At 40.9% G+C, this 27,154-nt stretch overlaps 2 protein-coding genes across 3 annotated transcripts; one reads left to right on the top strand and one right to left on the bottom strand.

Annotated features, from left to right (window-relative positions):
- The first annotated feature begins 1,869 nt into the window (after positions 1–1,869).
- LOC144711763 (DDE family endonuclease) lies at positions 1,870–22,488 on the top strand. 2 transcript variants are annotated; one of them, XM_078585789.1, is made up of 16 exons: positions 1,870–2,107; positions 2,683–2,818; positions 4,002–4,227; positions 4,890–4,961; positions 5,926–6,023; positions 11,376–11,511; positions 18,244–18,354; positions 18,507–18,602; positions 18,774–18,863; positions 19,940–20,050; positions 20,203–20,266; positions 20,779–20,888; positions 20,969–21,043; positions 21,137–21,189; positions 21,290–21,398; positions 21,959–22,488. In XM_078585789.1, the coding sequence occupies exons 2-15, from the start codon at positions 2,714–2,716 to the stop codon at positions 21,395–21,397; spliced, it is 1,455 nt and encodes a 484-aa protein (XP_078441915.1). In that variant the 5' UTR covers positions 1,870–2,107; positions 2,683–2,713; the 3' UTR covers position 21,398; positions 21,959–22,488. The 2 variants fall into 2 exon arrangements, with proteins under 2 accessions (XP_078441915.1, XP_078441917.1); XM_078585791.1 differs by lacking the exons at positions 18,244–18,354; positions 18,507–18,602; positions 18,774–18,863 and having other exon boundaries at positions 1,874–2,107.
- LOC144711762 (uncharacterized) lies at positions 21,762–27,114 on the bottom strand. The gene is made up of 8 exons (XM_078585788.1): positions 26,668–27,114; positions 26,491–26,586; positions 26,295–26,405; positions 25,909–26,218; positions 25,192–25,282; positions 24,219–24,555; positions 22,566–22,714; positions 21,762–22,443 (listed from the first exon to the last, which is right to left on the bottom strand). Exons 1-8 carry the CDS (start codon positions 26,992–26,994, stop codon positions 21,933–21,935), a joined length of 1,932 nt encoding a protein of 643 aa, XP_078441914.1. The 5' UTR covers positions 26,995–27,114; the 3' UTR covers positions 21,762–21,932.
- Positions 27,115–27,154: the final 40 nt, after the last annotated feature.

Raw genomic sequence — 27,154 nt, 5'->3', positions numbered from 1 at the left:
TAATTAAATGATGTTGGAACTTGATTGCATATTGGACTCTGCGATTGGACCATTGGTTTTCCTCTTTATGTTTTCAAGATCTGTTATGATTCTGTTTTCATTTCCAATGTGTGTATCATCTTTTTACCAGTGAGGATGACTAATCGAACCCAAAAAAACATGGACAAATCCTCTCTCTAGAAACACAACAATGACTACCAAATGCAAATACAAAAGTGAAACACGTCAAAAAAAGATGTTCAATTAAATGTGTAATTTTCACCTTTTAAATTAAATCATGGTTACACATAAAAATTGGAACTTAATTAAATGATGGTAGAACTTGATTAAGCATAAGGCAATTGTAGAACCTGTTGAGGAAAGTTAATGAGAAATAAATAAAACTTATTTTGTTTATTCGTATAAAGGTTGAAATAAAAAAACTTCCTCTCATTCTCCTTATAGCTTTCTCCCTATATCTCTCTTCTCCCTATATGTTTCTATCTCTCTCTTCTCCCAATAGCATTTACTCCTCTGGCTCCTCTCTCTCTCTCGCTCTTCTCCCAATATCTTCTCTCTATATTTGTATATAGATTAAAAAATTAAAACTCCCTCTCTTTCTCTCTTCTAGCTTTCTTCACCTACTCTCTCTCTTCTCCCCATGACTCTCTTCTCCCAATACCATTCATTCCCTCTCTCGTTCCTCTCTCTCTCTCTCTCTCTCTCTCTCTCTCTCTTCCCAAAAGCTTTCTTTCTGTCTCTCGCAGTCTTACTCCTCTCTCTCTCTATTACTCTTCTCTCTATCACTCGCTCCCCTCTCTCCCTCTCTCTCTATTGAAAAATCCCGAAAATTAAACATGGTAAGTTAATGTTTTATTTTAAATTTAAGTGTGTGTGAAAATATACAAAATAAAAGGAAGGCATGCGTCTGAACAAAAACATCAATTACAATAGGACAAACTTACTGAATATTCAATCTATAATAAAAACAAGGATGGACCCTTCAATTTGGGAAAAAAATTATGAATAATGGATGTATGAATAATAAATATATTTTATTTAAGGCTTTTTGCTGTTTTGGTAGCGATGTTATTTTATGAAAATCAAAATATTTTGGTTGTTTGATTCTACAAACATTTCCTTTTTAATGATTCATTCCTATGCATTTAGACAAAGTAAATATTGTATTTGATCCATTTTCACCATTTGATCTATCATTTATTGGTTATTTTTTTGGACAATTGAGGCTCCAAGCACATACCATTTGATTGGACATGAAAGATCCGTTGTACCTTTCTAGCCAGAAAAGATTGTCCATTTTTAAACAGTCTGATTCTTCATCAGTTTTACATGGAAATATTTCCTGACTGGGTTTTTGTGTTTAAGTATCCATTTTTAAAACAGTATAATTATAGTGCAGGGATATGGACAGGACGGTTTTTTTGTCCCAGAACGAAAAATCGTCCTGTCGGCAAGATTGGATGAAAACTGGGATGGAAATTTATCCCCGGATGAATGGATGGGATGGTTTTCCTATCATCGGACGAATTCGCTTAAACACAAAAACTGTCCCATCTAGAGGTCTCAGACGATGGACGGTAAGGAATGGACGCAAATCTGTCGAATTCGCTTAATCAATTCCTTACCATTTTGCATTAAAGTCCCTTCTTTTTTGCGCATGCAAACTGACATTGCCCAAAAGTAATTGTACATATGTCCCTCCATATTTCCCTCTCCTCCATATTTCCCTAAAAAACCTAGAAAAGTATATTAAAAATTGAAAACGTGATTTTTTTTTGTCTGGGATAAGGATGGGACGGGGTTTTTCTCCCGACCGCACGAAACTGTCAAAGTCTGGACAAGGACAATTTTTTTCTTCAACGGACGAATCCCTGGACGGGACGGTTTGGACGAAATTGAAATATCAGGACGTCGAACGGGACTATCTTCGTCCCGTCTCATCCATCGTCCACGTCCAGGAACTATATTTGTTCAAATATGTCTCCCAAATACTTCTCTTCAAGAAAGTCGAATGGAAGAAAATATAAAAATGGAGTTTTCCCGCCTTTTCTTCACTTGATGCGATTAGCTCTTCGCCCGGGGGAGGCTTCCCGGAGTGATCGTGGAGGTTTGTGGAAGCAATCCTTGTTCTCTCATCCTTTCATTTTATTAGTAGGTTGTTGGATGCGATCGGTTAGCTTTGTTTGGTTTATGTTACTGGTTGTTTAATTTCTAATGTTAAACGAATTTCACTGTCGATTGGCCGCCGTTGATCGTACAAAATTCATGTTGCACATAATTGTCATCCTGGCTGAATAATTTAGAAGTTCCTTTATTATTTTGGTCAGATGCCGCCGCTTATTGCCTCTACCAAAGTTTGATACCTTACGTTTTGGATCAATTCAGAAATAATGAAATAAATTCATTCCAGTGAGAGTTTTGCTTTCCAGAGTTACATACAGCATTAGAATGCATGAACGAATTCTCTACTCAACGGATGAAAGGTGTTGCCGTTTCGCGCTCACGAACATTTATGTTTTCTATGCTTATGCGAGCGTAGTGTCGGTTGACGACCTGTTTGTATTTTGTGGATATTTCTTCTTCGTGATGAATAGGATCATGCACGACATTCCAAATATGATGTTGTTTTGCCCGATCATATTGGTTTAACTTCATTAGAAGTTTAAAGTATTCCTGTTTCAGCGATGAAGTAGATGAACCAGCTTTTTAGGCGATGGCTGAATGCAAAAGGTGGATCGTTACTTACACCAAGCATCTGCGACAAAAGAGAAAAGTGTATCAAGATGGCGTCCTCGAATTCCATTGTTCGAGCAATAAGGTTATCTGTCAACCATCTTGTGCCATAATATTACAAGACAATGTTGTGAAAGTCATTCCAGTGTACGTTTTAGTTGAATTTAACATTTTTATTTTCAAAACTCTAATTTTGTTTCAAGACTTTTGTTGGTTCTCTGGAAAAAGTATTTTTCACTGAATCTTTGGTCACCAATGTCCCTTCTACGTTCTATCGATGTGTTTTCCTCGTTTTATCGTTCCAATTGGACCAACCTCTGATCTTTGTGGAATTTTTAAGACGCATATGAGGCATCTATGGTTTACTCAATCTCATAGAAAACTAACTTTATTGATCTTCATGATACTCACAGTCGGAATTCTTGATTGAAGAATAAAAACGTTCCTGCGACTCTCATTTTTATACGATCAATGTATCTTGATTACAATATCACAACCACTTTCTTGAAGAGTAATTTCCAACGTAAGATATAAAATTCCAATTGTCGCAAAAGAGAGATGGAACGGAAGATAAGAATCCAAGAGAACAAGGAGAAGATATGAAGGTGGAAGAAGGATAATGAAGATTGGGATCCAGCTCCCTTTTCTGGTCGCGGACAACCTCCCGCTCTAGCCTCAGCTCACGCGGCCAACTAATTCAAGAACTGCCTTTCTCGTACTTGGCGGCTTTATTTATTGTCAAGTCGCACGTGCGACTTGACTCAACATTGCCTCTTGGTGGCGCGTCTCTGGTACGTTCTTGAAAAGAACGTATCACATTTCTTAGGATTACTTGATATAGATATATGGATAACACAAAGGACAATCATGTCCCTTAACAGAAAGATACAAAGCAACGGGAAATATGACCATGGCCATATTTCCTCAAATTGTGTGTGCACATGAGCATCATGGGTTGGCCCTTCGTTAACAATTTTAATTAATTCTGCTGATTCTGTTCGTTCGCCTTCACATTCTGTACCTTGTAAGCATATTAACTTTCTATCACACCTATCTTAGAAAATTTCAACGTATTTTCCCCTGGGCATCATTTTTTTGTATTTTAAACTCTTTGACCTATCATACAAATCTCATGCTTTCTACTGCACTGAGGCTTCTGTAGAGTATTTCAACCACTGGATGAAGTGTATTTTTATGAGTTTTTTTCACAGAAAGGCTTCTCTTCAAATGATTGCATAGGGAGCCTCTAACATTTTCCTTCTATTCAGGTTCTGTTGTACGATGACACTCAGAAATTGTTAGAGAGCAGGATGTTGAAGAAAGATGAGATTATTGACGCAGGCACAACTCTTACCTTTGAAGCACATCTTGTTGATGTTGGTGACTTTGATAAAAGTCACCACGCTACCCAGGATATCTTTTCCACTGTTAATCAAGGAAAGCCAAGAGTAAAACTGGAGAATGTGCAGAAATCTGTGGGCCGTACTTTCCATGGTATAACACTTTATTGCTCCATATGATTCAACATCTGTATGCAGATTTACTTCTTGTTTGGAATGTTTAAATAAATAGAAGGAAGTCTGAGTAGAAAATTTGACATGAGATAGAATTTGTTGACAGTGAGCTTGTCAAGATTGTTACTATCTGCTTCATCATCCTCTACATAGTTTCTTTAACTCATGAGTCATTTATCCCCGATCCCTTTGGGATCTGGTTGGTGTCCACCTTCTCTGGAACTCATCTGTCCATGCCAACTGAAATATAGACCACGATACCCCATAAATGTACTTATAGATATATTGATAGATTGAGAAATGGAAGAATACAATCAACCCCAGGGACGGTACAGGCCTGGGTGAGCACCTGTAGATCTTCTGGGAAGAATTCTCCGTATCGATTGGTGATCAGCCGCTCCAGGTTCTCTCGTGCCTACCTCCTCTTCCCCAACTTGCCGAATCGACCCCCAGAGTCACAATTTCTTGCCTACACCATATCTTGTATTGTTAAACTCTCATTGCTGATTTACATTGGCTACGCCATATCTTCCACAAATGGGGATTTTTATTTTGCTACGTGGATTTATCTGATTTTAACCGGTTGTTTTATTCCTCTGAACAATGAGTTCATCCTCATTTGAAGCTAATTTCTGAATTCAGTTCAGAAGAACATTCAGGGCGGTGGCAAATCGACGACTGTTTGCTCTAATATTGTCAATGATAAAGACAGAGGTCAGTTTTCCCACTGATGAGTTTCAGTGACATATTTGCGTTCAGATGATCATGTTTTGGAACAGTTGTAGTGATTATCCAATGCTCGACTTCGTCGCCCCCTTATTACAGTTATGTTGATATTTTAGTCTGACACTTAGCTCTTGATTTCTATTTATAGACAAACTTCTACAAATAGTCTAATGTTAAACTTCGGTCCATCTTTACCATGTGCTGAAAATGAGAGGTGGACATGGGAACAATTAAGTTTGATGCTATGGTTTCCAAATCCAGACCCAGTTACTGTGGCCTCAGAATATGTGGTACAATAATTTTTTTTATTTGTTAATGTCTGACATATTTCTTCTCTTCTGGAGAACTACGATGAATGATTGCACTTTTGCATACATAACTTTCTAAGTTTTCTTTCTAACCTCGTTCCCAGCAACCAATGCCATTGTCACTGCTACGTATGACCTTTTTCGTCTAGCCTACTCTTCTGTTCCTTCAATATGTATTTTTATTGCTCACATCTCGGTAACTTAGACCTTTAATTGTCTTCTCAGAAATAGTCCTGTGTATTTTTTATGTGACTTTTGTAATTCAGTACCTATCGTGACATGAGATCTCATCTTCCCCAGTTTGTCAAGATTGGTTTTTGATTTTTTTTTGTTTTCTATGAGGCTCTCCATTTAGTGGCAGATGTCCCATTGGATAATTGCCAACATCCAAGCATTGCTACTGATAACTTAAATAAGATATGCATGAACATGGCCTGGCGACCATGCATTTTAGAGTTTTATCATTAGGCTTTTGTGTTAATTCCCGGATTACTAATATTTTGTGATAAATTTTGTATTTTAATTTTACCAAAGATTCCTTGAAGTTTACTTGATATGGTTTCTACTTGCTTATCATCAAGTAAATAAAGTTGTCTCTGTGGGACAAGTCTCTTTTGTTTGGAATTGACTTATCTCCACTGCAGAATGGATTGTCATGTACACATCTCAAATAACCCAGAAAGCCAAGAGATACCATGATGGGATCCTGAAACTTGTAGCTTCAGGCTTGCATACTGCCCAGGTCTATTTGAGCCTCTGCTATTTCTTACTTTGGCCTTGGTTATTATATACTTTCATTATTCATGATGGAGATTACATTCTTATCGTTGGTTCTTAGGCTGAGTATTAGTTAACTGAAACCCAGTTGATTGCATTTGAACCAAACTGACAAAGTTCATATGTCCTGAAATGAATTAAAATGTAGGCATTAGTGTTATTTGTGAAAACACTTGAAGCCCCCAAACACAATAAGCTAATGGATTAACGCCCTTAAATGACTCCCCGATGGTGACATTTTTATCGAGTGGTTAAAAATGTTGTAACTCAACTTCACCTATTGTAATCAAGAAGTCTACTACTTCAAGGGTTGGCTCACGATTGACGTCTGAAGATAAGTTTTGAGTCTGCAGTACACCACCTTAGGACTCTGTTAGTCCTAACAGATCTCGAGAGGATTGCCTGCGCTTCTTCAAATGTAAAACGAAATCCAAGAGTTGAAACTCAAATAACCGGAAATACCAAGGGTCTTGATACAATTATCGAGAACGATCTTGATGAAACAGAACTGAGATGAGAAAGGAAGGGGAAAGATTAGCCTGGAGAAGATGAGTTCTCGGATGGATCTCTGAGTGACGGCGAGTTCTGGATGGCCGGATCAGCGGTCGGCAACGGATGATCTCCACGGACCTTCTGCGAGTAGTTGATCGTAAGTCCCGGACGGATGCTCCTCTTCCTTATTTATCTTCTTCCCGCCTTTATTCAAATGCTTCCACGTGTGGGTCACTCTGCATGTGTGTGACTAGGTACTTTCCTCTTCTTAGACATTTATGTACACAATGGTTGCTTATCAAACTTCACCTATTGTAATCAAGAAGTCTACTACTTCCAGGGTTGGCTCACGATTGACGTTTGAAGATAAGTTTTGAGTCTGCAGTACACCACCTTAGCAATCTGTTTCAGGGTGGTGCACGTAACTTTGCTTCAGCGCAATACCCTGTAGGGTTTGAAACTCCATACAGAAGTTTCTTATGAATATACTCTCCCTGTTGGACACAACGGAGTGAGGAATTCCATGAAGCTTCACCACTTCCCATGTAAATGCATTTGGCGACATTTCGGGCTGAGAGGAGTGTCATAATCTTATGAAATTGGTTAAGTTTCTTAGGCAGTCGACAACCACCAAAGAAAGCATAGCAATTTAGAACTCCAGACTATTGTGGTCCCTATGTGAAATCCTTTGAAACATCTAATATGAACCCTGACAGTTGAGGAGGCGAAGAAGAGGGTAAGGCACAAGGCATCTCTGTGCCCAAACTGATGTTACGTGGAAAAGATGATCCTAAACATTCAAGATTTCTAGGATTTATTTGACCTGAATTGGTGGGAGCTCTTGGCTGGATTGCAGAGATCCTCAGGTCCAGATGAGGTAGGCGGCTGACCTGGTGGAGCTCCAGCATTCTAGTTCGTTCTTCCCTCATTTCCCTCTCAAATGGCCTCGTTCTTTCCTTTTCCTCATGCAGAAATTTGAACGAATTCTTGAAATTTGAGTTTGTGAAGCACTGAGGAGAGAGAAATAAGAGAGAGAAACAGTGCGCAGAGAGAGAGAGAGAGACAGAATTAGGGCACTTCAAAAGGATCATCTTATTACTTCACCGTGGCCCCTTTTTATTCAAGAAACAAACAAAGAGAGAAAGGAGAAAAACTGCTGTAGGAAAGGAATATTCCCTAACAGGAATATTCTTTTCCAACGGCTATATTTTTTAAAAATATAGCCGTTGGGGCAGCAGTTTCCAACGGCCAGAAGTCTGGCCGTTGGATGCTGGGCCTGATGTAAATCAGGCCCAGACATATTAGGCCCTTAATGGGCCTAATATGTGAGGCCCTAAGGGCCCCCTTAATGGACCCTTAGTGGGCAGTTAATGGGCCTTGCACAGGCCCATTAATTTAATTAATTTGCCCTAAGGTTAGACTATTACATTTACATGGCCTTAGGCCCATAGTTAGTACAACACAGTGTAACAGAGTTTTCTTCAAGGGACCTATGCAAGATCCTATGAACGTCTTACATATCTGCTGGGGTACTGACAGCAGTTGCAGTAGAACAGCCGGTGGCGGGGCCAGACATCTTGAATTCTTGGCATTGTGCACATGTTGTGACATCTGGCTTAATGTCCCTTTTCATGCCTTCTACTAGAACTGCTTGTTGACCCGCTTGTATGTCTTTAAACGAATACCAGTGTCCATCCATGGCCCATTATACAGTTCTTTCCATAATACATTGAATAGGAGTAGACGACGCTGGAATGATGGTTATGAACCTGGGTGTTATTTACTGGAGATGATTTGTTATGGACCTGGTTTTGCACTCATCTTCTGAACCAACTGTTGCAATGCTGGGTTGTGCGCCACCTCCCTGTGCTTTTTCTGGATCTCACCTTAGGGACTCAATGAGATGGCTCCCATCTCTGTTTCTTCTAGGAGGGGTTGGCAAGAGTTTGCAATTGTCAACTGATTCGTCTTGCCCACCTTGTTCAGTATCAGAAAATGATAGTCCATTAGTTTAGAAACCTGGTGATGATTCTCCCTCTGGATCTCCCCTTGTTCTAGAAGTTTTTTGAGGCCATGCTGGTCACTCTGGGGTACAAATGTAAGAAACACCAAGTAGTGTTATCATTTATCAATAGCGAGGACAATGATCTACAGTTCCCTTTCATAAGCCGAGTGGGTCAAAACAGTTGGCTGAAGCGCATAGTTAAAGAAGGCCATCAATCTCTCATGCAGGAGAAGGATGGCCCCGATGCCTCCACCCAATCTATCTGTCTCAATAATGAATGACAGAGTGAAGTCGGGCAGAGTGAGTACCCTCACACTTGATAGGGCACTGTCAGGGACTCAAATTTCTCTGAACTTCATTAAACCAGGAAAACTGTGTCAACAGACAAGCGTTTGATGCGTGCTTCAAAATGATAGAAACTGCTTGCAAGCCCCTGAAGGTTCACAGATGACACATATACTGGCATGGTGGCCAAGACTTAATAGCTTCTGCCTTCCAAGCCTCGATCCAGTGGCAGAAAAAAATAAAACTTCGGTTGAATACAAAGCTAGTGGGCTATGTGAGCACCTGTGAAACATTTAAGTCATCCCAATGTTCTGTCTCAGGTCAACTTTAGATCACAATATCATCAAGGATAACCAAGACCATCTTGTGCAGATATGGTTGCCATATGGAGTTTATCAGAACCTGGAAGGTGGCTGGGGCGTTTGGTGGGCGGAAAGGCATCACAACATACTCATAGTGTCCATGAATGATTCTGAATGCTCTCTTTGATGTCTTCATCTGTTGTGTGGATTTAACAATACTCGGATTTCAGGTCCAGTTTTGAGAAAATACTGTCATACCATGATGTTTTCACTGTAATTCATCCACCGCTGGAATGAAGTAGTTAAACAGAATGATGTTGTTCACAACTTAGAAATCAGCAGAAAACTGCCAAAAAACATCCTTCTTCACAAAAAGGGCTGGACTCGAATACAAACTGTATGTTGATGAAGTTGTCTGAGGTGCCGGAGACAACTAACACTGTCACCTGGTGCCCTTTGATTGTCCCCTTCAGCTGAAGAGAGGGTCACAACATCATGTTCATGGTTGCACGTACTGTGAGCTGCCTCAGTGCCAATTGGCCTTCCTCTGCTGCTTTGTGCTCCTCAGATGGGTCAGAGTCATCCCGATACAGATGTTGGTGGAGTCTTCCATGTTCATGACAATTGAGACATTCGATGTCTTTTGACACTTATGTCTGTGTATGAATTTGTCGTTGCACTGAAAGGACAAGCCCTGTGCTCGGAAGGCTGCTGTTTCAGCAAAGGTGAGCCTTAGCTGTTTTGGTGGCTGGCTCCCATTCTTGGGTCCCGTTCTTGGGTCTTCTGTCAATTCATCCAAAATGGCTCCCATAAGGTTGGGGGAATTTTAGCCATTTTGTGTCTGAATGTGTCTCAGCTGCATTTTCACAGCCTTGAAGGCACAGTCAGTGATATCAGCGATGGTCTTCAGATCTCAACTTCTGATTTTCACCGGTAACGATGCTCCCAAAGCTGAGCACAAGGTGCAAGGTCGCACTTGTGGGCTTCTGCGATAGAGAGGGTGCTTCTTAGGGCACGAGGAGACAGGAGCCAAGAGGAAGGCTGGAAGAAAAGAGAAGAACAAGAACGATCAAGACATCATTCACTTAACATGCATATATATAGGTTACAACAGCCATTTTAATGGCTATTTTAGACTAAAGGTACGTGGCACGTGAGCATCACGTGCTATGTCATAACACAAGGCATTCATCACCATCTCATCTGATTCATTGGGAAGGCAACCCACCAGCTCTCTAAAGCTGGACACATCCCCATCCACTAACCCTGTGTGTTGCGGTTTGAAGGGTTGCTGGAACACTTCTCTGGGTTGTAGGGCAAATGGGGGGTACAATTTCCCTTTGAAGTCATCTCAACTCTGAAAGTCTACCCGATCTTCCTTAAAGCAGAACCTAGCCAAAGCTGTACTCTTCATGTAAGAAAAGACCATGTACAGAGGCTCCCCATCCCTCTCTGTTGTGCGTTATTAGTGTGCTAGAAATCTTGATGTAGGTTTGTATTGAGAGGAGAAGAGAGGGCCAGGCGAGGTAGCTGTTCCGGGGGTACAAGAGTAGAAATGAGATTGATCAGATGTGTCGAACGGAAGAGCCAGGAATCGACCAGGGACGAACTGCCTGAAAACGCGGTGAAGGGTTGATGAGTGTTGGGATGGGGATCGCCAGAGATTAGACGAGAACTGAACGACAGGTGTAGGGATCAAATTAGAGAGGAGCCGGCTGAAGATCTGGTGAGACAATCGTGGGGAAAGGGGATTGTTGGACGGTCAATGGGACAGGACTGAGACAGGGAGGATCAAGATAGTGAACCAAGAGGGTGATCTTTCCTTAAGTCTTGACTGCCCTTCTAAATGAAGCAGTGTAACCTAAACACCAGATGACTGGAATGCCCCTAATGGGCTAAAAGTCCTAAGATACCCTTGGGGGTATAGGATTGTATCATAGTGTTCCATGTTGTACCTTCAACCCATGTCTATGGCTTTTGGGCACTTCGTGCTATCTATCCCTCACTGTTACCTAGGCATTATCTTAACAATTCTATGTCATTGGCCCATCATCCATCAAACTTGTTTGGGGTAAATTTATTGTTGATATTCATTAGCATCAGTTAGAAATTAAAAATGTATGCGAAGCTTTTCTTTCAAAATACTTCTAGAATTTTTTTCCTTTTCCTCTTAGTGTTTCTATTGACTCTGTATTCTTTTCCATTTATTAATCAGAGATATTTTCAATTTCAGCTGATGTTGCTTAATGAAGCAGGTTCAATGCTGTGTAGCAAGTTCCATCAATTATCTAAATGTTTGGCTGTTGGTGACACATTTGAGATGCCAAATTATCTTGTGGAAATCTGTGGTCAGCAAAATGTTATGGGAGGTACCCTTTTAGGCGACTCATTATCTGCCAAACTTATTTAGGTTATATCTCTTGTCGATATACATTAACATCAGGTAGACATGTTTTTGCCACATGAATGTTATAATCAGATGAAATTCAATCTATAGTAGTTTCTAATATCATGTTGTTTTTTTGTTATTTAAGTTCGATTCTATTTTTAGTCTTGTAAATGGGCCGCACGTTAAACGTGGCCCATGTTGTTTATTTTTATCTCCAATTAAAAACTACTGTATGTTCTTAAAAAAACTGAACTGCTGTATTTGGGCCCCAATTATAAGTGGTCTAGGTGACTGTGTCTCATGTGACTTTTTTGAGGTATAAGTTACATTAGTAAGTGGGTTTCACCTGCCTTTGTTATTGGCTTGTGTCTACGGCAGCGTGGAGGAATAGAATGCAATTATTTTGGCTTATTTTTAAAAAATCCAGCATGGAGAAATATAATTGTTAGATCATCACGGCCCAGTTAGGGCTAATTTTACTAACTTATGGGCCTGAGGCCATGTACGTGTAATAGACTAATCCTAGGGATCTCATGGAAAAACTAACCTAAAATGGATTTAAATAAAGGCCCAATAAGGGCCCATTAACGGCCCACTAAGGACCCATTAAGGGCCCAATAGTGAGGGCCCATTTAGGGAATATATTAGGTCCATTAAGGACCTAATATATGCTGGGCCTGATTTATATCAGGCCCAGCCTCCAACAGCTATAAATATAGCTGTTGGAAGTCCTTTTTTGAAAAAGGAATATCTTCTGCAGCTTTTTCCAACGGTCAGTTTTTGACCGTTGGACAAAAGCATTAACCTCTCTCTCTCTCTCTGTGAAAATTTGTATAAAAGGGGCATCTGTTCAGTAATAAAGATCAGTTCATTTTTGCCCCAATTTTTCTGTCTCTTCTCCACATTCTCAGAAATTCTCTCTGCAGTCCACCATCTCATCTTTTCCTTCAATTTATTACAATAATGCAACTCTATTCAGACCCCAGCCATCAGTGTGTTTCTGCTGTCAGCTTAGAGAGGAGTATCAAGGGGAGAAGAAGAAGACATCAGGCTATTGTTTAACAGTTTTCTCCATTGTATATCATTTAAAATAGTTCTGACCCAGAGGCAAAATAACTCTTGCAAATTGCTCAAATGTCAAGTATATTCTTGATTGCGACCCATTGAATTGCCTTTTCCATCTCTCTGACAAATGTAGACTAGCCAGTGACAATGGGAGCCAGCATAGTTCTAGTACATAACTGATGAATAAGAAAAGAGGGACTGAAAGAGGAACATAGGCAGATGCGGGAAGGATACCTGCCACCCTGCCGTCAACCACAGGATGGAATGCATTATTTCTCCATTTCACCACAGGGGAGAAGAAGAAGACATACGCCTTAAGTAGGCGCATGTTTCAAACTAGAAACTTCATAAATACCATCATAAAAACTGCCAGCTCCATTCAGGAGCATCATTCATTCTGTGTTGTCTGGACTCTGATGGCATAGGGTCCTTGAAAGAGAGGGACTTTACATTTGGATCATCTGCAACTCACAATAGACAACACCGAAGAAAGGCCCAGCTCACGGTAGTGGGAGAAGCCAAGAGGCCCACCAGGAGTATGACAAAACAACCCAGACTGTTTTCCTGGGTATTCTAGACTGGTTGCTATATGATGGCTTCAATGTTCTGCACTGGGCCAATATGCTCAAATTATTGTGAAAGGAAAGGATCTTTTAGATCATCTTTATACTGTGGTTCAATGGAGGAAGGCTACAAGGTCTGGAAGAAAGAAGAAGCCCTGGTTCAATCCAAAAAACTTATTGTTCTACCCTGGGCCTGCATGGCATGAGAGGGGTATAAAAACTTCTTGCTGCTAAAGATTGCTTTAAGGGGATCTGGGATCATGTTCACCAAGGAAGTTCCGAAGGGCGAGATTAAAATGCTCGGGACTAAAGCGGCTAACTGTTAGGTCATGGAGGATACTTAGTAGGGTTTAAGCTAACTAATGGGCCCGAGGCCTTGTACTCTGTAATAGCCTAACCCTAGGAGATATTAATAAAAATAACTACTTCAGGCCCAACATGGGCCGCCTAACTTCCCACTAAGGGCCCATTAAGGGCCCATTAGTGTAGGCCCAGTAGGGCCCATATATTAGGCCCAGTAGGGCCTAATATATGTTGGGCCTGACCACAGTCAGGCCCAACTCTCCAACGGCTGAAACCCAGCGGTTGGAGAGTCCAGCTGCTTTAAAAGCAGCTGGACCTCTCTGTTTCAAACAGTCATATATTCAAAATATATGACCGTTGGAAACAGGGAATATTCCTTAGGAATATTCCCTTTCTAACAAGTGAAGTTTTTCTTCTATAAAAGGGGGCCCAGTTCAGCAATAAAAATTATTCCTTCTTGCCCCAAATTCTTCTCTCTTCTTTTTTCTCTTTCCATTAATCACACTAACCTGTGCCATTCTGATACGCGTTACTACAAGACTTACCAAAGAAGGAAGCCCAGATCTGGTCAACGGACGGTTGACCAGGACAAGTGACTTGGGCGGGAACATTCCTCATAGACCTATAAATAAAAGAGGAGTCTCCCAGGTAAAGGTTACCATTCTTTTCTTGATCTTGAAGCCTCTTTCTCAGAGGGGAAGGGTGGAGCTGGATTGCCTGCTCTACTGATAGCCGGGGGGAGGAGTTTGACCTCGAGGTGGGGGGACCGCCACGATCATGAAGGAGCTCACGAGGCAGGAGCCGTCGAGATCAACTCGAATTCGACATTTCAGTTTACGTGCATTGTTGAATTTACTCTGTTCTTGTGGATATTTGAAATTCTTGAATTCTATACCTTCTTGATACTATAGCAAGTACCACATTCCCCCTCCCAAAAAAAAATGGTTCAAAAGCCTCTCCCAGTCTGTCCTTTTATTTTTGCATAATGCTGAGTCTGTCTGGTAACTAAAGTGGTGCATATGCTACTGAGCCAGTCACGAAATTGAAGATAATCCTTGGGTAGTGCTATGTTGTTGGGAAGCCCTGACAAGTTTTAGTCTATCAAGTTACTCCATTTTCATTTAGGACATCGGTTCTTTGATATTTTGGGGAGACTATTCCTGTCTTTGTTAAACACTTGGGCGTTACAAAAATATTTGTGATACTTGCCAGTATGGGAAACATAGAAGAACATTGTTAACTGGGGTCAGTGAGTGAAGCTCGTCCACAGTGATATATTTGGAAGACAAGTAGGACTCCCTCTATAACTGGGAAAAAGTGGTTCTTGATCTGGATTGGTGACTCCACAAGGACGACATGGGTTCATTTATTTAAAATAAAGCACAAGTGAAAGATTAATCCAGAATTTTTTCATCATGATCAAGAATTAATATGGACTCTCAATCAAAGAATTTTGCTAAGATAACTCCAAGGATTATTTCATCTGTACATTCGACTGATTTTTTCTGGACTGTGGAGTCATACGTGAGCTATCTTGTTTAAATACCCCTCAACAAAATGAGGTAGCAGAGAGAAATTGGAGACATAGTGGCGACAACTTCAGTGTATCTACTTAATTGGGTTCGGTCCAAGAGACTGGTTTTCCAAAGTGTCGTGGAACTGATGTCTAAACATTTTCCAGAAATGAAAATGTACTCCAGCTTTCCTCTCAAGGTCTTTAGGTGTACAGCGTACGTACACATTCATAACTCAGGCAGCAGGCCGGATCCCAGATCTTTTAAGTGTATCGTTCTTGGATATTATCCGATCCATAAAGGGTTCAAATGAAGAAGGATATGTATTACGCTCCTTCCCGGAGAGCTGCAAATCTATGATGAGGAAAATTGAGAATGGGCTAAGTATTGAGCTTGACGAGTCCTTGCAGAGATGTCAAGTATGGGTGATCATGGGCAAGAAGAGAATATATACAAGATGATTGCTTGGACTGACTTAGAGCCTCGAGAAAAAGCAAGAGATCCTGCACCCAGGGAGGCAGGTACCCAATATCTTTTGTCACTAGCTATGAGAAGCTGATATGATTCGCCAAAGGGTTTATACCCCTAAGGGTTGCCAGCAGCCCTACTCGTACATACAGGCCTGGCCCACTTCGGTCCCTACTTAAGCCATGCCTTCTGGAAGGAAGGGAGGAAGTTTGATGCATTGTGAGTCTTCCTATCTCTCTCTCTCTCTACCTCTTTCAGGTCTTGATTCTTCCCTCTCTGTGCTTGCAAGCCCGACATCATCCCCCTGCCGTGCAACGACCGCTCTCCGACAATCCTTCGTCATCTCCCTCATCCCTTCCCGTTTCTTCTCTCCTCCACCCCAGGAATATCTCTCTCTCTCCATTCCTTTCCCGTCCCTCAGTGAACACTTTTGGGAGACTTGAATTATCATTTCGTATTGAACAATTGAGTTACAGTGACCGACTATTATGGTCTCGACCCTGAGATCGTAATGGAAGCTTAATCCTTCATATCAAGCATTTATTTCCCGACTAGATAAACTCTTTAATGGGTTTCTTTCTTTTTCTCTCTTCTATCTGTGCGTAATAGCCAATTAACATGGGCCCATTTCGGAATCACCCTTATGAGGATTGAGCCTCTTTCATAAACTTGTCCCACCGAGATCAGTGGAAGAGCCAAAGAAAGACTTGAAGTTGAAGGAAGCAATGGATCTTTATATGGAAACATTAGAGCATTATAATTAATACCAGTGAAGTGGTTACAATACCAAAAGGTAGGAAAATTGCTGGGTGTAAGCAGGTATATGATACGATTTTGATAAGAGTATATGAGATGGGGAAATGTTGAGGAGAAAAAGAGAGATTGGAAAGGGTCACAGGTCCAGAGGGCACTGACCTGGTGGAATAATCACCGGTTATTGACCGGCAGTTTAGAAAGGAAATAAAGAAGGCTATAAATAAAATAGAAGGTAGCACAGAGGGGAATCTTTGACAACAGACTTTCTTGAAGCGCACGGGAGCCTGGAGGGTGGAGTTGCATTTGGCATAGACATCCGAGCGGGTTCTTGGCTACCTCGAAGGCTGGAGGCAGAGAGGAAGGGGACATTCCACTTGAAAGATTGAGTAGAGCAAATCCCCTACTATAAGTGTCTCATTTCAGTTCCTGAATTTCTTTCAATTACGCTACAAGAATGTACCATTGTACTTCCAAATATAACTCGGAGGGGTCACTGAGCGTTATAAAGCCAGGTTAGTGGTAAAAGGTTATACCCAATCATTCAGAATCGACTACAGTAAGTCATTTGCCCCTGTAGCAAAATAGAACACCGTCCATGTATTAATGGCCATATTATCAAAATTATGATGGCAGTTTGAGGAGCTTGAAGGATGTAGGAAGAGATTCTGAAGCTGCCAGAATCGTCACAAAGATAGTGCGATCAAATCGCACAATGTGCGAGAAGAGTGGTTCAAGAGCTTCACTTACTTGCAGGTTGAAGAGCCTAATATGGTGAGTAGCCACAATAGCGAGAATGTGGAGGGATGGATGGGGAATAGGTAGGGAATAGATGGAGGAGGGCGTCTCCTTCTCTCCTCTGGTTGCAGTGCACCGCGCTCCAGCCTCAGTCACAGCTGCCTTGTTATTGCTTTCTTGAAAGACAATACTTATTGTGGCCCTGCTTGATATCTGTGGGGCCATGCTGGTATAACAGAGTATGTGTTAGATAAGTCAATCCCTCCCCCCTCCCCTTCCTCGTATAAATAAAACAGGGCCCGCTTGCTTCCATAGAACAATATCGTGGCAACGTAGACCTTAGTGAGTTTATTGGATCCTGGGAACCATCACAAGTACAAGAATGCAGCCTCATCCAGTGGAGCTTAGTAGAGGGTGACTCGAAGAATAGAAGGTGACTCGCGCATACAGCTGACTCCTTTTCAATAGAAAGGAATAGCCAAAGCAACCCAGCTGGCTCGTCAATTTCAGTGATAGATAGATATTCCCGGTGCACATATTCTCTACTTAGCTCTCTTTCAATAGGGCCCTTTTCCCTTAGTTTTTTATTGTATTTATAAATACTTATAAATACTTATAAGATCAACATACTTATAAATATTCATCTGCAACTTTCTGATAGGATCCAAAAGAAAAGGAAATCGAACAGAACTCTCCTTGTATCAGTGAGAGTCAAATATCAGATCGGATCAATTCTGAGGTGAGATCGAGATAGAATTCCATAAATGAGGACAATGTAGCATACAAGTCGAACAGGTTACGAAAATATCAAACCAGGATCTCTCGACCCCCTTCTGGATGCAGGCTTCTGCTGCTTTCCAGCCCTTCCCGCACTCCTTGACGGGACCCAGACATTTCTTGAAAAGAATGATGAACTCCTCCCGTGAGCTGGTCCTGGTCTTTATTTATAGGGTTGTTGACCCTATCAGTGTCCTCGGGCTGACGTGGACCTGCCAGTGCAGATAAGTCTCCTTTGTTTATACTTTCTTGAAAAGAACTTATCACTTCCCCCCATTGAAGTTCTCTGATAAAAACTAAGTTGGCATGTTGGCTTTCGGGAAACACCATTGATTATGGAAGTGTTTTTGGCGTTGATATTTTGGAATCAGTTGATGTTTTGATTATTTATATTTAACTTGCCTGATGAGAAATACGATGCGCGTGTATTGTATATTTTTTGCAATACATAGAAAGCAATATTTCTTTGTCAATGTTAAATGATGAAAGATGTTCAAGTTAGCGATATTTTTTGTCAATGTGACATTATAGAATGTTCAGAAAACAAAGTCCCAAGCATGCGAGAAACTACAAGCTTAGGAGCTGCCATGCCCACGAAAGTAGAAATTCCTCTCATCAAGCCTCGAGATGATCAGTCTATGTGTACGAGATTCCCTCCCTTGCATGTTATTTCTCGCGCATAGTAAACATACTTTATTCTCTATCCAGGGTTTCTCTGAATTCTTGTTTGAATTAATAGCAAAATGATAATTAAAGCTCAAATAGGGGACTTATAATTGTAAGCATTATTGAAGGCTCAGAAAGTAGAGTCCAAAGCAGGCGAAAAAATGCAAGGTTAGGAGCTTCCAGATCCATGAAAGCAGAAGCCCCTATCATCAAGTATCATGATGGTCAGTCTACACCTACTAGATTCCCTCCGTTAGTTATTTCTCGAGCTTACTGGACAGCATTTATTCTCTTTCTATCATTATTCTCAATTATTGTTTGAAGAAATAGCAAAATGACTGTTAAAGCTCAAATCCACATTTAATGACTGACAATTCAGCTTATTGATGGCTCAGAAAGTAAAGCCTCGAACATGCAAGAAACTGTAAGCTCAGGAGCTGCTATGTTCATCAAAGTAGAAGTCCCTGTCATCAAGCCTCGTGATGGTCAGTTCACATGCACTTTATTCCGTCCTTTGAGCATTACTTATGATGGGCCCGATGCTCAATTTTTTCACTGCGGGAAATGGAGGCACCCATTGGGCGCAGTAGGAAGGCAGCGCCAGGGCATGGGGTGGTCTGAATTGGCCTAGAGCAGTTCAGACCAAACTGAGTCAGGTGAACCGAATCAAGTGAAGCCCCAAGAGGAAGAATTAGGGGTTGCACCTGGAAATTGTTCAGGGCGAAGGGAGTCAATAGCGGATGAGGACGATCCATGTCATCGTTATCCTTGGGAAACAACATTAGCATAAGTGCTTTGTAATATTTTTGTTTCCCTGTCCTTAGTTCTCATTCATGTTGTCTTAAATACTTTGCCGAGCTCCTTTTTTTCTGGCAGAGTTGTATAGAATCTAGTCCATGATTATTCTGTCACCAAAGAAAATCATAGAAGCTGAAGGGAAACACGTTTGCCATGTGGAGGGAGGTCATTCTAAGTTGAATAAAATCTAATGATTTCAGTTAAATATTGCAATTATCTTTAGGCTGTTGGATGTCATGACTAGGATTATGCAACTTCCGATCCAAGTAGACCAGAACCTCACCCTTGACCTTTGGTGGGGTCGGGTCCAGTGGTCACAAAATACAAATGCTTACCCATTTTTAATTGCATCATTTCTTAATTATAAACTGGGAAGGTCACCAATTTTGTGTGATCTTCCTTATCCTTATTTCCAAAAAAAAAATTAATTATAAATTATTAGATACAGATCAATTACTGGCCAACCAATAGCATAACCTGAGCTGACCTGCTGATCCCGCCGACCCAAATGAATAAATGGGTTTCTATGGTTAACTGGGCCAGGTAAACTGAGCTGACCCCTTTGGTCCTGTCATTGGCGAGGACTAAAATGAGACTTCTCTCTTCCAGGAAGGAACTTAGGTTTCAACATAAAGAACCTGTCTTAGGTTTACATGTCTGTTGAGTTGCTCTTACGATTTGAAATCTTTCAGTACCTAGCTGTCTTATGTTAGGCTCCTTATAAGGAAGATAAAGATTTACTAATCTGCTTTTCAGTGTACAGCATTTCAGATATTATCAGTCCTTAAAAGACCACAAAAAGAGACAGTTGCAATGGAGTTAACGTGCTCATCACAGCCCATTGAGTTGATTCATTGTGATTCTCAGATCAAAGGTACGCGTTTCCTATACCAAAATCTTCGCATGTTTGAAAAGTCCAGCTCGAGAAATACAATTATAAGTGGGATGAATCCGAAACTCCATGTCCAGGCCTTGCATTTTTAAGAACTGGCCGATCACTATAAGTTAATGCTCTCTACATGACAGAATCACTGTGTGAGGAAGAGGACCAAGGAGGGAGTTCGTCTACTTTGCCGGGTACCTTGTCTCAGTAAGTGCTTTGATTCCTTTGGGGATGTTCCATGCAAGCACATAGGATGTGGACGATGATGTCAGCTGATAATTTTCCGGTGATGTCATCAACGTCAATAGGCATCTATGCCGTCAAATATTCTTAGTTCAAGGAAATTCCTTTTGAGTTTCATCACCATCGTCAGCTAGGCAATTGACATTGAAGACGATGTAATTGTTGACTGGGTTGCTTTTTTACTAGAATTTGTGAAGTTGACGGCTGACATGGATGACAGTGTTCATGATGACAGCCGCCTGTGATAGCCCGTGAATGTCAACCTCCGACTGTAACCGAGACGACATCATCGTCAACATCAACAAAGGTCGATGACGTTGACACTGACGTTGACGAGTAAAGAACCCCATAAGAACATAACTCTGACATATCTGAACTTCATTGAACGGATCCTAAACGAACTTTCATGGATATCATTGAAACTATGAGCATGAATGATAGCTTTTTGGACCTATATCTCTCTTGATCAATTTCAGGAGGGACGATACTCGTGAAAACTCTACTCAGGATCGTGAAGTGAAATCTCCAGAGCAGGAAACCCTCGTCATGGACGGACCACAAACAACCCTCGTGGCTCAGAATATCAGTAATTTCGAATCTACACAAACGAACTAGAGTTGTCTCAAGACATTACGAAACCTAATTAATTTCTCTCGATGCTTTCAGAAAACGCTCAAGCTAGCACCTCTCTTCCTAAAGAAGGAACCTTGGAACCTGTGAGTGGATGCCAAAGCGAATCAGGTGGTGATATGTATATGTTTTTTCCACAGTTTTATCTCTTTGGTGTTGTTCATCGTTTCAAAATTCAGCTTGCTCTGGTTTGCATCTAATCAGGTCTTAATGGTGATGAACTGCCGGTCCCGGAAAAAGAGAATAACAGTCTCAAGGTCTGGCTAATTATCTTAGTACTCAAACTTCAACTTATTCCAGTAATTCCTTCCAAATGCTCCCAAGCACTGAATTAATTGTCTTGTGGTATTCGTCCAGATGTTCTCAAAATTGGAGGAACAAGGAGAAGATGCGCCATCTGCTCCGGCGAGTCCACCAGCCTCTGAGACTGACAATTGCTTTCCCAGTTTTGATCTGGGCTTCTGAGGTATTTGTTCTTCAGAAAAATTTTACATTAGATTATTTTTTCATTTCCGGCTGTAGAGATGTTGTCAGCTTTAGTTTATTAAGTCAACATAAGAATTCATCTTCTCAACCAAGTTCTCACAAATATTTCCCTGCAGACCACAAATCATACACCCTTCTGAAAATTGGACCATCAGGCAGACATGGTTGGTTCTGTTCTGTTCATTTTAAACGAACAAAAAATTCGCACAAAAGAACCACACGGCCTTGTTCTTTGTTCTGTTCTTTTTTTTTCAAAAACGAACAAAATTCGCACATTCGCACAAAAGTAGAACAAAAGAACTGCACACGGGCCTTGTTTTTGTTCTGTTCAGAAAACCGAACAGAACGAAGAATTCACACAAATTTGCACAAAAAGAACAGAAAGACAATGTCTACTATCAGGGATACAAAATAGGGTGTAAAATGCTGGTTAATTCAAAAACTGTTTAACCACAATAACAATAAACAAAAATTGAAGCAGAGAGATTAGAGTATCTAATTATTATTTCATCTATCATTCTTTTGTCTGTTCACCCGCAGCAAGCTTCCTCCTCTGCTGGTGCTCTGCAACCTTATAATCAACGACTTCAAGGAACAAGCCCGGGTGAAGCACACACTCTTTGCTTCCATAAACTGCTGCTTGAACTCCAGCCATCAGCTTCGCAATCTCCCTTCCCGAAAACCCCTCCATCTTTGCCGCCGCCTCCCGTAGAATTTCATCATTCATGTTCTTCATTTCAATGCCCCGCTGCTGCCGGGAGAACCACGACTTCCAGCCTACCCTTTCACCACCCGCTCTTACGATATATTTGTCCAGGTAGAGCTTGAGCAGCTTGAACCGCTCGTCTTCCCCAGGCAGCGGAAACTCAAGGACTTCGTCGATCCGATCAGACACGGCCGAGTCGAGGTCGCCAGGCCGGTTCGTGGCCAGCGCAAGAACAATGTCTTTGGACTGGTCTCCGGTTCGGAAGAGGAGAGCATTCAAGGCGCTCCTCTGCGCTTCGCTCATGTAAGTCTTGTTCCTCCTGCGACCGATCAAGATTTCTTATAGAAATTGAAATATTTCTCTACATCTCGACTGCCTCCAGTAAAATCTAAACCCTTAACCCTAAACCCTAAAATTATAAATGCGAAGAACGTTGCTTACTCGCATAAGAATGCATCTGCTTCGTCGATGAAGAGGAGAAGACCTTTTCTAGATTTCTTGGCCCAATCGAACAACTGGTGTATTTTGGTCACCGCTTGAGGCCCAAGAGGAGCAACGTCGCCTCCGGTCATTAAAGCGTAGTCAAGGCCCTGAAAAACCATGACTCCAAAACTGATTAGCGCTCCTGTTTCGTCACGAGTCAAAGGGAAGATTTACTCAGGGTTGAAGGAAAAAGAGCTCTATATAGGGATTGAAAAAACTCGTCTTTTAACTGGGCCTACAGCATGAAATGTTTTACTAAACGATTAATTGAATCGTTTTTTTAGAGGAAAAAAAAGATCAATTGCTTTATTATGTTCAATTAAATTAATTGCTGGAAAATCAATCGAATTGTTTTGTGGAACATGATAAACATTCATCCCCAGCAAGGAAATTAAGTTAACATTTTGGTGAAGGTAGTGGAAGCTCAAATCTATCAAAGGGAAGAAATGGTATATTGTGGAATATAGCTACATGCTTACCTGAAGTTTGCAAAAAAACACATCTTTAAGAAAGAGCCAAATGAGATTAGATTAAGATGAATCTTATTTTAACTGAAGAGAAGTTTTATAAAACTGAAACAAAGTTCAAGGATAAGAAATTAAAGTTTGTGAATCTCATCTTTACCAACGGCAAAAGGAAGATAAGTTCAACTGACATGACGAAGGCAAGACAAAGTTAAGAAATCTCGTATTTTTCTAATGGATCACAGGGAAGATTTATTGAAACTGAAGAGGAAAATTCATGACGAAAATTGAGTATTTCATCTTTTTTCAACAAATCTCATGTTTGTCCAAATGAAAGAAAAGAGAGATGAAAAGTTGCAGAATTCTCATCTTTCTCTAAAAGAGTCGAACGGAAGAATGATTAAACTGTAAAAGACAAATATAAGACCTCAAGTAAAATCTCATTTTTTTTTGAAAAAAAATAAGTAAAATCTCATCTTTTTTCAAGAGTAAAAGGGAAGAAAGTTTGAATTGAAAAGGCAAAGGCAACGAAGTTAAGTTGTTGAATCTCATCTTTGGAAACGAGTCAAAGGGGAAAAGTCTGGCAAGAAGAGAGCTTAACAAACATTATCTTTTCTAAAAGGGATAAAACTTGGTAAAGATGTTAACTTATAAAAATATCATCTTCATTAAATAATCAATGGGAAGAAAAATTAAACTGAAACGGCAATGAAACGACATAAGCTTCGTAAAATCTCATATTTTTTTCAGCAAATAAAAGGAAAGCAGTATAAAACTGAAAATACAAAGTCAGAAAGAAAAGTTAATACAATCTTATCTTTCTTTTCAAGGGTCGAAGGGATGAGATTTTAAATTGAAAAGGCAAACACAAGACTACTCTCAATAACATCTCATTTTTTTAATCAATCAATCGAAACAAAAAAATATCAAACACAAAATGGAATCTTATGAAGAAAAGTTAACAAAATCATATCAGTATTTATGGGTCAAAGGCAGGACATAAACTCAGCAAAATGTTAATTTTCTGGTTCTGATAAAAGGAAAAAATATGAAACCAAAAAAACGGAGGAAAAAGAGTTGAGAAAATATTGTCTTTGTTTTTAAGGTCAAAGGGACGAAAAATTGCACAGGCTCAGGTAAGACTTACAGATTTACGGGCGAGCTCTCGGGCAGCCATGGTCTTGCCCGTACCTGGAGGCCCGTAGAAGAGCATGTTCCTAAATGGCGCTTGATGGGCCTTGGTGTTGGCAGTGGCACTAGAAAGCTGCTGGATTCTCTTGTGGAGACTGGGGTGTAGAATTACATCCCCGAATGCGCTCCCATTTGACCCCGAAGCCATTCTGCCACCATCTTTCTTGAACAAAGAACTGAAGGAACGAGAGAAAAGACCAGACCAAGGGTACTTTCCCCTTGATGACTCCCTGATCAGCGATGGCTGGCCCAAAATCCTGTCTACGTAGCCCCACACAACCCGAGCACCCTCCCTGGAAAGAAGACATAATTCTCAATGGAGAGACAGAGAAATGGATGATGAAAAATCAAGAGGGCTGCAAGTTTTTTTTATGGCAGCAATTGCTGTTGTCGTAGAATCCATATATAATGCCCAAACTGTTAGCGGGAGCCTGTTAGTCTTTTATTTTGTTATCTGTTTTGAGTTTTTTTTACTAAAAACTGTGTTACTTCTGTACATAACTAATGCCCTCGTGAGATCCGATTAGATCGGATCCATCATATCAGGTCCACCAATATGATAAATGAATTCGACTTCTTTTTTCTGTTGCAGGTGGCCCAATGGAAGACAGAAAGTCTCAAGCCAAACAGAGTAATTTCTCTTAAAAAAACTGAAATGGACATCTGGATTGTGGCTTAAATTTTCAAGAGGAAAAACAGCATTTTTGGAAGACGGCAAAGACTTTTATTCCTAGTGTTGAACGCGACCTCAACTCGGTGTATTCTGGGCATAATAAAATCCCATATACTGAGTAAATTAAAATTTTACACAACGTCAACAGAAATTTTCCCAAAAGATATGATTAAAAAATTCGTAAAGCTGTCTGGTTAATTTTCCAGATTTTAGAAAACAAAAATGGTTATAACTTGGGAGGACTAAAGAATATTACCTCGTAGTGTAGACTCCAGCGGCAAGGGCAGTGACACCTCCAACTGCAACGATGAGCTTATTCTGATCGGTCAGAATAGCACGCAAACCCCCTGCATTATTTTTCCACGGAAACTTTCATATTCAGATTATTACATATCAACAGCAGGATATCATACAGTCTAGATCATTTTCAGACTATCTGTTTACTGACAAGTGTCCAAGAAAACAAAACTAAGATCTCTCTAGCTCTTGAAACAGAAAATAACTCCCATAAATGGCATCCATCATCCTTAAACCATTAATTTTCGTTCAAAAAAGGTCAGTTAAAAAACAAAATACTCACTATTGAGATATCCAAAGTTTCAAGTATTTCAAAATGCACACACCCATGTCGGATGCTGATAAATAATGTAAGACAAGGCAAGTGGAAGGAAGCGAACTGTATTATTTTTCCGAGAATGGTAATTTTCATATTTCAGACCACCACATATCCAGAATAGGCAATCATATTGACTAGGTCATCTTCTCGGCCATCTTTTGACAATTTAGTTTCCAAAAAAACATAACTAATGTCCCTTTCTCTTTTGAACCAGAAACTACCATTCATTTCCATAGGTTTAAGTTCAACGCAACACAAAAAACAGATTATCGAGATATCTAACGTTTCAGATACGCATTTAATTTGGATGTAACTAAATAACATAAGGATTGACAAGTTGAAGGAAACGAATTGCACCTCCTATGTGATCAAAAGTTGTGTTAATCGCAGCAACCCATTTATCTCTCTCTGCATTGGCCCGTTCAACAAGCATTCTTCTGTTAACATCTTCTGCAAGCTTTGCTTCGTGAGCCCTTCCTTCTGCTTCCGCCATAGCTCGCACTCTGATCGTTTCTCTCTCTATATCTGCCTTCTCCTTCTCAGTTTGCCTTCTTTGCGCCTGAATCTGCTCCTCCGTGGCGCGCCGAGCTTGCTCCAACCTAATAGAAGATTCTTCCTGCATTTTCACTAGTTCTTGGTTCCTTGTCCTTTGGCTTTCATGCTCGGCCTGCACAAAGAATTCCACAATCATTCAAAAAAAAGAAAGTAACCATCATGTGAATTTTTCAAAGTTTTGAGATTGCCTGCATTCTCTTTCTAGCCAGCTCATCTTCATAACGAGCCATTTGAGCCTTTACTTGCGCCTGCTGTTGAGTCAACTTCTTTTGCTCATCATAGATCACTCGTTGCCTTTCCTGAAAACATGCGCATTAAACGATTATAAGTCCACCCGAGACAATCGAAAGATCAAAGATCAGAAATTTCAAGAGAATTCAATACAGTTTCGTGCTGCGCTTGAAGGGCAAGAAACTCCGCCTTCTTAGAAGCAAGCTCGACTTGCCGGGTCTCTTCCTGTTTCTTCATGATCTCAAAGGCCTGCCCACCGCGCCAAAACCATAAATCAATACATTGAAATCAATTCTCGATACTTCATCGCCAGCCACACTACCAACTAACCTTCTTAGCCTGAGGAGAGCTGCTGATCTCTTTGAGTGCCTTCGCGCCCCTTTCCAGAGCTTCTGGGTCGAACCCAGATGCCGTTGTCCTCGGGTTATCGTTCCTGACCTTCTTTTGCTCCGCAGGCTCGTCATCCGTTGAAGTTGGAGCGTGGGCTTCGGGCGGGGACGGAGAGGAAGAAGGCGATGAAGAAGAAGGCGCCGGAGGCGGCGTGGAAGATCCAAATGGCGAGAAACGAAAAGGGCCGTCGGCGTACGCATCTTCCTTCGCCAGAGACGCTGCTACGACTGCCGCTACGGTCGCAGCCACTGCCCTCGCCGCCGCCATAGCTTCTTCTTCTTCTTCTTCTTCTTCTTCTTGTGGGAGGAAGGAGCTAGCTTGGCGGATTCGACATTGAGGGAATCAGGTAGCCACAGGCTGTTGGAGGGTTTTGTAGGGTTTAAGAGAGGAATGGTGGGTTGAAGTGTTCACTTAGATAAAGATTCAG

The sequence above is a fragment of the Wolffia australiana genome, chromosome 14, assembly GCF_029677425.1.
Source record: "Wolffia australiana isolate 7733 chromosome 14, ASM2967742v1".
NCBI classification, from domain to species: domain Eukaryota; kingdom Viridiplantae; phylum Streptophyta; class Magnoliopsida; order Alismatales; family Araceae; genus Wolffia; species Wolffia australiana.
The sequence above is the reverse complement of the archived record's forward strand: the minus strand, read 5'-3'. Positions and strand labels throughout refer to the sequence as shown.

Bases quoted from the DNA above. Each gene is read 5' to 3' on its own strand.
- LOC144711763 (XM_078585789.1), top strand. From the start codon at position 2,714: ATGGCTGAATGCAAAAGGTGGATCGTTACTTACACCAAGCATCTGCGA. The intron at 4,228-4,889 runs GTATAACACTTT...TTCTGAATTCAG, and splicing joins TGTGGGCCGTACTTTCCATG to TTCAGAAGAACATTCAGGGC. The intron at 18,603-18,773 runs GTCAGTCTACAC...TTGATGGCTCAG, and splicing joins TATCATCAAGTATCATGATG to AAAGTAAAGCCTCGAACATG.
- LOC144711762 (XM_078585788.1), bottom strand. From the start codon at position 26,994: ATGGCGGCGGCGAGGGCAGTGGCTGCGACCGTAGCGGCAGTCGTAGCA. The intron at 26,406-26,490 runs GTATTGAATTCT...GCATGTTTTCAG, and splicing joins TTCAAGCGCAGCACGAAACT to GAAAGGCAACGAGTGATCTA. The intron at 22,444-22,565 runs GTAAGCAACGTT...GATCGGTCGCAG, and splicing joins GCAGATGCATTCTTATGCGA to GAGGAACAAGACTTACATGA.